General features: G+C 42.2%; 1 protein-coding gene across 2 annotated transcripts in view; it reads right to left on the reverse strand.

Annotated features, from left to right (window-relative positions):
• Positions 1-12242, reverse strand: part of SLC35F3 (solute carrier family 35 member F3) — a 162257-nt gene that overhangs the window by 36979 nt on the left and 113036 nt on the right. For both annotated transcript variants that reach the window (XM_063151623.1, XM_063151624.1), the window contains one exon: positions 8259-8583. In XM_063151623.1, coding sequence (XP_063007693.1) covers positions 8259-8583 — 325 coding nt within the window. The remainder of the gene's footprint in view (positions 1-8258; positions 8584-12242) is intronic.

A 12242-nucleotide genomic window follows, 5' to 3' on the forward strand; every position in this document is an offset into this window, starting at 1 on the left:
AGAGAAGCAGTCTTCACTGTCACCCAAAGCAGGTGAACAGGGTAATAAAACCATATGTTTTTTGCCTTCCCCATGTTTGAATCAGATTCTCTGGCAAAAAGCTACTATTCGGAAAGCTATTTTAGCATTGTAAAACAAAAAATGCTCATACATGAGTGTGTGAACACATACATGAACCTGTCTGCCCTTCAGCTCATACCTTAACATTATTTCCCTCCAAAAGCCCTTATGATGTTCACAAACAACATTATGTAGGTGTAGAGTTTTTCAGTTTATGATTCCCTGTTCATATATCTCCGTTGCTGCCAGCCTCCACCTTTGGCTATTTGTCCCTTTTTACCACTTACAGCTTTGTCTAGCAAGCAAGGGTGGCCAGCTCCTGGAGACCTGGACTGAACAGGATTCTCAGCCAGGTACATGTGCATTTATATGAGGCTGCCTTTTCATACTAACACAAACAATCCTGGGAAATCTGGACACAGTCCATAACCACTAGGCAGCTGGACAAATAGGTTTTTTCCACTTCTGTAGTACTGTCAGCCTCCAACACTTCTCACTGTATCATCTGTCTTTATTGAGAGCTGTTAATTATAGCTACAAAGTCTGTTGCCATACATGCACTTTCCTTTTTTAAAGCAGCTTTAAAGGTAGATGCCTTCAAGGTATTTTGACACAGATCTGGGCTGGAAAAAACAAAAGCAGAATTCCTTATCACTCCTTCTTGGGTTTTGTAGTTATTTTTGTTGCTGCTGTAAACATTGTGGAGAATCTATCTAGGACAGTCCCCGTTTAATGAGTTTGTGCACTGGGGGTCAGGGTACTTGGTGTGGTGACTAAGGTAAACAACATTCTGCAAAAAGGCCACCTGTGAAACCTTCTCCCATGTATGATGATTGGAAAAACAGCAAATCCATGCTCACCTCAGCTTTCTGCTTCTTCCTCTATGCAGTTAACACGATCTTATGCTCTTTTTCCAGTCCTTTTTTTTCCTTTGCCAGCCATAAAATATATTTTTCTACTTTTCTGTCTGTGCGTGCAGGTCATGCCTGGAGGCAGGAGAGGGAGGAGGTGACCTGAGGTCCCTTCAGCCTGGCTTGCTTTTGTCCCAAGGTCTCAGAGAGTGCAGAGAGTTCAGATCATCTTGGGTGGGACCAGCACAGGCAGATTTGCTCTTGAGCCCTCCTGAGAAAAGCCCTAGCAGTGTGGGAGCTTAGCAGCTTGCTTAACTTACCACAGGCAGTGATAATGAAATGCAGTTTAACTACTGACCAGAGAGAGCATTTGGTGCTGCAAGACACAGCATTTTTTCCCAAGCAAAAGCCATTACATAAATACATCATTTCTTAGCACATGCCCTGTCTGCAGGTAACAAGAACAATTATTTCTCCTTCTAGTCCTTGCCTCGAGCACTGTTACCTCATAGGAGGCAGATAATAGAATTATTTTGAAGCATCTGTTCAAGCCACAGCAGAGGAGACAAAAGTAATGGAACAACAAGACAAAATTACAGGACATTACTTAATTCAATCATCCTTGGAATGATTTTGCAAACCAGGCTCAAGATTAAAGAATGTGGGTCTGTCCTGATCAGGCAGTAGCCAATTTTTATTCCCAATAAGTACTTCACTGAAGTCCAAAAGCCCAGAAGAGGTGATTCTGAAGAGATTAAGGCTCCTCAGATTAAGGGAAAGCTTTTCACAGGACACAAATGTTTAGCTCTTTTCAGAACATCATGGTCTGAAAAACAAATGAAAACTCCAAGTAGAATCTGTGAGGTTAAATTAGAAAGGATTGGTGTCCTAAAGAAGGACCCATGATCATTTTCTCACAAAAGCTAAAACATGAGTTTTCAGAGACAGTGTTAGCTACCTGAATAGAAGGAATTAGCAAATTAGTCAAACAGAACTTTAAAAGAAATCTCTCAAAGGTATTTCCAGGAAGTTTAGAAAGGGAGGTAAGCATATAAATGCCACTTTATGTTCCTCACCATGCAGGCTTACCATTGTGAGAGCTACCTCCAGAGAAGATAGGACTGGGCCATTAATTTTGTGGCTTTCTGGCAGCCACTCACATCAAGAGCCCGATGCAGGTACCAAGCTCCATACCATGCACTTGAAGGAGAGAAAAACTATCACCTTCCCCATGGTCCAGGAGCAGTTCTTCAAGCTTTTCAATGGAAGACATCAAGAGGAGCAGCATCTGAATTCTAGTTAGATGCCTAAATCTGGGCTGGTGGAGGGCTCCCACTAGCTGCCAGTTTGACCACAGCCTTTTTCTTTCTCCTCACCCTTTCCTGCTGTTTACCTTACACACCTCACATTTGTGATTCTGTAGGTTTTTTTCTCCTCTGAGTTCTGTGGGTAAAGCAGACATTCAGCTCCAAGCTGGCAGTGCTGGAATATGCAGTGTGACACTGAGAAGCCAGCTGTGTCACATTTCCTCCCTAATCCAAACCTTGGTACTGTCTTCAGAAGAGTCTTATGTGAACATGAGGCTCCTCTAGAAAAACTCAGGACCTGTTATTTTCTCAGGAACAGGCAGCGTGCAGAGCATATTTTTGAGAGCTGGCTGAGAAAATTTTTCAGGGGGCATAAAGACCAAGAGACCATGACCTAAGAATACAAGTCTGCCCAAAGAAGCAGCTGAAACCACGACTCATGCAATCACCTGGCCATGGTACAGCACAGGTGTATTATGTCAAGGCAGCAGCAAGAAGCCACCTCCAGAACCCCTGTGGGGTGACAGCACACCAATCCCACCTCCCATGGGGACACACTTTCCTCTTCAAAAGGCAAGAAAAGCAGCTACTGCAGGTTTCATCGGGAAGTGGCAACAGAAGTTAACAACAGCATCACCCTGAGCTCTGTGGCTTGGGCTTCAGCTGAGCTAAGCCCAAATGGATGCTCCACGACCAAGCTAGATACCCTACGGACAGAAGGCTGGACACTGGACACACATCCACCAGCACCACCACTACCACAAACGCCATGCTGCTCCAGCAGAAGGCTTCACTACTACCGCTGCTTTCTCTTTGTACAATTTGCCCTTGTCTTCAGCCAGGACCTCTAGCATAGGGCATATTCACTGAGAAGTGCATATTCACTGGAAACAGTCAGAGAAGTGATACAGTGCTCCATCAATAACACAACACCTCCAGCACCTCTCAGATATCTGTAGGAGAGATAAAGATGACTACAAGTATCATAAACCTCTTGTACAATATCCACATCTTCTTTTAATTAATTGTTTTGATACCAAGCACAAAGGTGACAGATGACTGTAGACATCAAACTGAGCTCTTGCTGTAGACATCAAACTGATTTAATCTGGAGTTACTCCTAACTGGTCTCTGTCAAACTCGGGTAAGAATCAGATACTTTATCTTTTAATTTCAATTGTTTATTTTGTTTCTTGGTTGGTTTTTATTATTATTTTTATTTTCTCCAAGAAGCTAATGTGAACTTGAAATGTAAAGTGATTTTATTTTGAGAAGCACAAAGTAAATAGGTATTATTTTAAGGATGTTCTGAATTAGACAACTAGCGTTTATAAGCTGAAGTTTTTTGAAAGAAAACATGCTTCATTGGGTGACATTTGCTAAAAACACTTGCATTTGTCATGTCTTGATGCCTCCACAGCTTATTTATGATTCTCTTAATGCTGTCTGCTCTGGTGGCGAAGCTTCCATCTAAGTAGTAATATAAATCAGCAGGATGCCAAAAGTTAACCACACTGCAACATTTTAATGTTGCTGGGAAAGAGAGACTCACGAACACAAACCACTGAAAAATCGATAGTAAAACAGCATCCAGTCATGCCAAATGGCTCTGACCTTCTTTCCCCTTTGAGCTTGCTCATGGCCAGGGGTTTGGTTAGCAGTGGGTTCTGTGCCTGCTGCAGAAAAGGAGGGCAGTACCCATGGAGCAGTGAATTGCACTTCATGTGAGTCAGGATCAAACTAACGCACTCAGCTCCTTGTACTGCTGCGGGTGATGGCTGGAGTCTCATCTTTTCCATCACAGCAGAAATACCTGGGAAACACATTTAGAAACTGGCCCACATTCTCCTGGACCTCAAGCGAAGCTATGGCACTGAAACTCTGTGGCCCCTGAAGAGCCAAATCTCAATTCTGAGCCCATGGGCATATAGATCAAAAGTGACTTTTATGAACTCAATATGTTGGTATATAAGAGTAAGTGAGATCTACTACGCTCATCCTCAACCATTGTTGCATCAGTATTTTGATTCAAAGACACAGCAATACTTTAGTGTTACCTGTAACCTTTTCTGTATTTTCAAAGAAAAATCTTCGAATTCTGAAGGATTAGTGGCAGATAATTTGGGGGCAATATAGAGACAAAACTCTGAATATTTGAACATGTTTTAGAATGTTCTGATAAAGAACATTCTAAAACATGTTCAAATGTGGTTGCAGATCAGTGCAGGGGCTGCACTGTGATGATTCTTTCATTCACCCACACATCAGGTGCATTCAAGGTTTCAGAAGAGATTTAGGTTCTAACTTCTGGTGTTTTCTTTAATCCTAAATCTTTATGAAATAAAATGTCAAGATCTAAATTATAAATAAATAAATAATCCAGCAAAGCATTCTTGAAAGTCCTTTCCTTCTCAAAAAAGTCATTAGATAGGACTATACCATCAAAATAAACAATCTTTCGGAGGTATTTTTCTCAAATGTGAACAAACCCCTCTGTTATTCCTCCCAGCTGGAACACAGAGGGTGAATCTTTATAAAAGGCATGTTTTCTGCCTAGACATACAGAAAGCTAAGCAATATCTTGCAGAGATTTTAATTTAATCTTTCATGTAGCCAGGGAGTTTTAATCCCTAGTGCTTTTAATTTATGTTACGTCATAAATTAATAATGTAGGCATGATGGAGGATAGCTCATCAGATTAAATGTGTCATTTTATAAAGCAGTTTGGAAGCAAAAAGTATGAAGTACTCTTAAATGATGCATTAGGCGCACAAGTCATTACATGTGTTATTTCTGGACTGGACAATGGTTGAAATGAATAATAATTTAGTTACAGTAATTTTATTTTAAGCTACTGAGCACTTGCACAAGAAGTAGGAGAGTGATGCTGGCATGCTCTTCCATGGCCTTCCAGAGCTCTCTGCATCACTTCCATGCACGCAGTCCTGTGCCACAATATCCTTGGTGGCAACCATGGGAGAAGTTCTCCCTGAGCAGTCTACACCTGGGCACAACCCTGGCAGTATTTGATGGAGCTGATCAGGGAGTGTAGAGCAGTTGGAAGTGAATGCATGAGTTCTGGTTTGCTGTGAAGAGTGACTCTCTCCCCACGGTGTGGACACGCTGATAGTCTACTTCAGCTAAACCAGCAAGTTCCTTATCATGCAATATGGTTCAATCATGAGTCCTTAACACGTCACATTGTGGCTTAATACTCAAAATCTGATAAAAAACTGAATAAACCTGCTCTAACGTTCAATGTGTCGCTACAAAATTTTGGTGGCAAATGCTATAAAAAGGGGAAAACAGTCTGGTTTTCTCTCATCAACCAACTAAAAAATGGTTTATGTCCATGACAGGTATGTTCTGTAAGACTACAAAACATAAAAATTCATGTATTTACAGCATAGCATACATACTGGTATAATTCAACATGAACTTAAAAACTGTAATAAACCATATAGTCTGTGCAGAAGGGACTATATATCTATTCACTGTTACTACATTTTATGATCCCCCTTTTTTGTATTTTTCCTGGTGGCTGCTGTTTTTTCATGCCCTCTGACTGTGCAGGGATGTACCCAAAGCACACATGCTGCCTCTGGTGCCCTCAGGAAGGGGCAGTGTGAAAGCAGTGCCTGTGTCAGGGGTAGGGGAGGCTGAGCAGCCCAGTGCTGCTTAGGTGGATGGGCAGGTGTCTTGGGGGAGGTTTACTGCCAAAAACATTAGGTACCTGTGGATTTTAGCAGCCTGTGTAGGCAAGATCTGAGAACACCTTCCTTTTCTACTTCACTGCTAAGGTGACTTAGATATCATATTTCCACCTTTTCCCACTACTGCCTTTTAATTTATCTTGTTCCAAATTCTTGCCAGAGAGCTCAGATAAGATGTAAAATATAGATGAAAGTAAAGGATAAAAGAAGTAGAAAGTGATTATGCCAGTTTCTTTACAGTTCTAGGTCAGAATTGTCTTCTTTTAACTACCCAGAAGTCTTTGAAATATCTCCCTAATGTGTCCAAACATGCCTGGACTGCAAGCTTTCCTGAGGATGATGATGCCTCATTTGGAGCTGCAAAGTCCCTGTGCATCTCTTTATATATCTGCACACATATATAACATGGAAAAAAAGGAATAATGAGGAGGGGAGGCTGGACTGTAATGCTCAGGTTTACTGACATATACACATGTGACACCTCAGCTGTAATGGAGCAAGCAGGTGAACAGTAAATAATTTCACAGTAACTCTTGGTGCAGCACCACCAAAAGGGCTCAGTGGAGACAGGGGACATGCTGAGGCAGACACTGTAAACATGGCAAGGAGGAATCCTGCCCCCTCCCTGAAGGACTGGCTCCTCCAAAACAGCAGGGAGCACAAGGAAATCAGAGGGCTGCAGTGACTTGCTCCAAACCACAGAACAAATCTGCAGCAAAGCTGGGAGCCACAGCTGCATCTCCAAACGCACACATCTTCCCTGACACCCAGAAAAACCTCTCTAAGTTAACCCTGTTCGGTCTGCTTGTCAGACACACAAACACACACACTTTATGAAGCTTGGGCAAGCCTACTGCTAATGATGTCCCCCTGCATCCCAAACAGGCTGCAGGGCTGGCACCTGCTCTTCAATTCAGCCCTCATTTAATTAATAAAAGACATGAAACTACCAACTATATCAATTTACTGCAGCAATGAGTACAGTGCTCTGGGTTTTTAACCCCAGGGATTTGGCAAACCACAACAGCTCACCCCAGAATTCAGCGGTATTTAAAACATTATCTGAGAGCAGCTGGGAAGAAAAATACTTAAAACCAATGAAATGAAAAGGTATTTGCTTTTAGGCTAGCATTTGTTGCTGGTTTTAGATTGAGCTGTAGCTTTCTGTAACCTCCATATTCCTCTTATCTCTGTATTTGCTGCGAACAAATACAACCTGAAGACTAAAGCTCGGGAAACATGACACTTATGAAAATGCCTTTAGAACTTCTGGATCCTGCCCTAGAACCTGCAGTGAATGGTCATATCCATTATCTGCGGCCCCCACATTATTTAAAAGATGAAGACGCTGTAATGATGGCTACGCAGTAAAATATCTTAACCTCAGTCATCTGAGGTAGAGCATTTCCTGAGTAACCTGGTTTCTTAGATTTTTCTTGTAGTAAGTTTCCACCTTGCTGCCGCGCAGCTGGGAGCTGAGAAATGTGTACTTCTTACTGTTTACTTTTCTGAGCTACTTCATTAAAAGTCTATGAGCCCCACTGTGTAACAGAAGGGGAAAAGGTTGTTCACATCCTTCCACGTATCAGGGAAGCTCTCTGACATGGGACATCTTGATGGCTGAGTCATCCCATCTGTCCCAGGCACCTCTCAGGCCAAAATGAGCAGAGCAGAGCAGAGCAGAGCTGAGGGAGTGCTCAGGGAGATGCAGTCCTTCAAGCAGCCCGAGCATCCTCAGCCTCTCCTGGAGGCACTCAGGGCACTCAGGGCTCAGGCTCTGCGGGTTTGGCTCGCTGTGAAGACAAGGTGTGCTGAAGACAAAGTGCTGCCTTTGGTTATGACTGCGCTTCCTCCCGGAAATAAACATAACAGCTCAAGTTTAACTGGGATCAGAGCTTGGCCTTTGATGTCAAGGGCGTAGCGCCAGGAAAATACTGCAGGACTTTTTACTCAGCTATTCAAGGCTCTGCTCTGGTCCTCAGCTTAGAAAAGAAAAGCTTACTTAGCTTACTCAGAGACTGACACAGAAGTCAGCCATGGGTAGGGGAGAGAGATATTAATTTAAAAAAAAGTGTTTGCAGAAATCTCTTGATAAGTAATTGCAGAAAATGAAGACTTTCATTACATGACTTGCATATGTTGGATATTATATTAGGAATAATAACAGCACCTAACACTGGACACACAATGAACTCAGACCATCCTTTAACAAACCTGGAGAGGAAAGCAAACACGAGTTTGATGTAACTGACTGATTTGAACAAAATGTCTGTGAAATGCAGAGCAGCATGCAAGAGCCACGGGATTAAAAACAAAAGCTCCCATACCTGTATCTTTGCTTTGGAGACTGCTTTTCAGCTGACTTAAAAACATGTCCCAGATAATACAAAGGAAAGAATAAAAAGTTCCAGTTTGTTGCAAACCACGTTAGAGTGAAGGGTGCATCGAATTTCTTAAAGGTCAGTTTTGCTAGCTGGGTTGAGCCCGACCAAGAGGAGCAGACACCCAGGACCACGGCCACACCCCAGAAAATCTTCTTGAGTTGCGTCACGGAACATTTCCAGCAGCAGCGGCTCACCCTTCCACCGCCTTCTGCCCCGGCTTGCATCTGCGCTTCGGCTGGGGCCGGAGACTCCCGGGAGCGCTCATCCCCTGAGGAGAAGAAAACACATGCCTTACTAAGGAAATCCATCCTGCATTTTGGTTTTCAAATCTTAGGCCCATCTGAAGTCAGGTGCAAAGGAACCCACTGGATCTTGCCACGACATGTCCTTTGTTTTTAGATCATTGCAAAGCCTCTGGTTGAACCGAGGCATAATTAGAAGGCAAATAACAATTATCGCCTCTAGATTTAGAAGCCTTGGGTAAAATGGAAGTGAAAATTACATGTTGCTTTGATGTACATAGAAAGGCTTAACACACCACCTTAACTTGTGCTGTTAGGATGTGTAAATGAATAAAAAATGTGGTATTGAGTTCTATAAAGCAGCAAAGGGAAAAACAACACTTGAAATTGTTTTTGTCTCAGAAAATGCAGAAATGGCCAGTTTATGGAAATGGTGTTTCTTAAAAGAGAAGGAGGGCAACATACTTTATCTTGAAGTTAAGCAAAATCATTGCAACATAAATAGCATGATTAATACTGAGTTGGATCACCAGGCACTTCAGTGATCCCTGGAAAAGTAGGTCTCCTGTGGCTGTAGCCAGATAGCAAAAACTAGACCAAACCACATGCTGCCCTGAAGTCCATCTCTGACCAGGCAAGCCTAACTTTTTTTAGTTTGAATCATGCACAAAGACTGGACTGGAGTTTTGCCCCATTATAACTAAGCTTAGCATGCAGCTGGAAAAATTTCACCTAAAAACCTTGCCCCTTCAACCCTCAAACATGAATTGTTATAGCCCTGCTATCCTACAGCTGTCAGTCGATAATGTATCCAGCTTGTGAAGGAATAAGGAAGGGTTGGCTGGTTGAGTTCCGGAGAGATCAAAACATGCTGGCAGACCTCAGCAGCAGGCCACTGCCTTCAGGGCCTTCTACCTGCCTTTCCTAAATTCACCCCAGTCAACATTTGCTGGAGTTGTCAGTCACCCACACACAACACTCAGCAGGAATTTCTCTAAGACTGCTGACTGCAGTTTAGTTGGTCTATTCACCTAAAGCAGGAATTAACAGTAGTTCATATTGAAATCCAGGAATCTAAAATTTCAAAACTGTCCAGAACTTACTGCAGGCATTGAAAAGTGGAAACATGTAAGTAAAGCCAGGAAAATGAGAGACCATATAATTTCCAAACATTTATAAATATTCAAGGCAGACTGAGAGGTCCACATAAAAAAAAAAAATCCTTCCTTATCCTGGTGTGAATTCATATGTGGAATGGAAAATCTTATTTCAAGCTAACCTGAATTTGTATTTATATCACCTAATACATTATGAAAGAAAACGTTTCTTTCTAAGGAAACAACTATTTAGTTATTTTCCTACAGATAAGAAATGCATGATCTGAGCTAAAAGTTCCATTAGGTTGCCTGGTAAAGCTGTATTTTATAAGAAGGAGGATTGTGGCTTCTGTTTGACGACCTGATATCTAACAAGAATGTACAGCAGCAAAGATATAAACATCTAGCCTTTTTGTGTGGCTTCCAGAGATCTGATCTCTCCACTTTTCAACAGAAGATTGTGTGGGCACCCTCCTACATAACAAGAGATGCACCAGCAAGCCAATGAATTGTCCAAAGTTAATATGACCTTGTGTTAAACACATAATGGAAAGGTTACAAACTACCTGCCAAAAGTTTGAATTGAAAAACAGACTGCCTGTGAATGCTCAGCTCATTCAAAATAATTCTAAAACATTTTTTTAGTAATATGTTGCTTGTAACTAATGCTCCTTGCCTCACTTGCTGCACAGACCAGTGCCAGGGTTCAGATTATACCAAACAAGGGTACACTCATTTCTTTTACCTTCACCACGTAATGGGCATTTGCCAGTGCCCTCTCTGCTGTCCACCACACAAGTCCTAGAATGATCACCAAATTTTTCCTTTCCACTCAAGATTTTCTTCTGGGCATTGTCACTGCAGCACCAAACACTTCACACACCCTAACAAACTCCATCATCCTTCTTCCCTTTGACCACTGGGTTTCTGCACACAGAAAAAACAAATTCAGGAAGCCAGCATGCCAAACGAGAGCTTAAGAGGAGTTTGTGCCTCTATATCAACGCAACTTCACTCAGAGTTTATGTTCTTTAAACTGCTTGAAGAGGTAGAAAAAAATGGTCCTCCTTCTTGAGACAGCCAGTAGGGTATCTGCAATTCACATCTTTCTGCAGTTACTCCCCAGGGAAACAGGAAACCAGGATTTAAACCACTCCTGCTGAAGATATTCAACATTAGGGAATGTGCCTAAAGCCACTAGGATATATGAGATTTTAAGATGAGTGGGTGCTCTGAATCACAACACTGGAGCTGTGTTGTTCTTTCCTAAAATGAGAATCGATCACAACTGTCTGATGCACCAGACACCCAACATCTGGTAACACAGTGCTGACAGACAGACCAGTACAGACACTGGGGTGAAGATCTTTCCCCCATGAAGGGCTGAAGCCACCTGCCCAGGTCCCCACTGTGCTGTGCACGTACACAAGAGTCAGCAGTTCATCTGGACAGCTTGCAGGAATATCACTGCCTTCCACTCTGTTCCACGACAATTGCTCCCTAAAGCTGAAGTTACTGATGTTTTCTCTGCTACACAGGCAAATTACTTGTCTGGGTATCTTTAATTTTGTGTTAAACACACCAAAAGAAACATTTTGCTTTCACCAATAGACAATTCTGCATGTGTAACTTCTAAAATGAACTTGCACCTGAAAGGTTAACTTTCTAGGGATGTTCATTCTTTGGACGCATCTACAGACTGGAGGGACTAAAAACTTATCCAAGGCACAATGGATTTCATGATGATAGGGGTAAAAATCACTGTCTGATGATTAACAGCTACAAACTGAGATTTGTAATATCTGTCAGTATCTGTAGTATCTGTCAGTGAAACTTTATTGTGTCCTCATGATTGCTTGTGCTGCTGGAGAGTTAGATGCCAAATGGGCACAGACTTTTCCAATGGATGCAACACTGACCTGAAGGATACCTGTGACATAATCTGCCCCCTAAAACCAGATTTTCTTTGGAGAGGGCGGACCCTACAGATGATACACAATCATGTGGTCTCATCCTCTTATTTACTGTGGAGGGCTCTTGCCTGCCAGCTGGCAAACACAAAATCCAGAGCTGTAGTTTGCCTTGTCTAGTCCCTGTGTCTCTCCTGGGGACATTTTCCTCACCCAAACCACAGGTGCACAGATGGGGTGACACTAAATCCACACGTTGCTGAAAAGCTTCTCTCTCTCTAACACTGCACAAGAGTCAGCTGGCAATAGAATGCACACGAATTTAAAGAAGGTAAAATGTTGTTTTAGAATCAATGAGGCAAGACATTGAAGAATTTTAGTTCTGCAGACTTTTAATGGGTTTTTTCCATTGCTTCCTGCAGCAAACTGCTCTGTATGCTACTGTATCCCTGAAAAGAACAAATTAAGATACTGAGGTAGAGGAAAAATGCCTATCTTCCTTTCACTCATTTTGGTTTTTCGTTGTTCCTCTTGCTTATGCATTTTCCTTTCTTATAAATCTCAAATGGAACTATTCCTCCCCCCTCCCTTTCAGTCCAACCTCTGTCCCATGGCATTCAGAAACAAAGGAAGGAAATAATCTCCAAAGCTACTGCCAATGCCATTAGCCTCAGAAAA

The sequence above is a fragment of the Melospiza melodia genome, chromosome 3, assembly GCF_035770615.1.
Source record: "Melospiza melodia melodia isolate bMelMel2 chromosome 3, bMelMel2.pri, whole genome shotgun sequence".
Classification (NCBI taxonomy): domain Eukaryota; kingdom Metazoa; phylum Chordata; class Aves; order Passeriformes; family Passerellidae; genus Melospiza; species Melospiza melodia.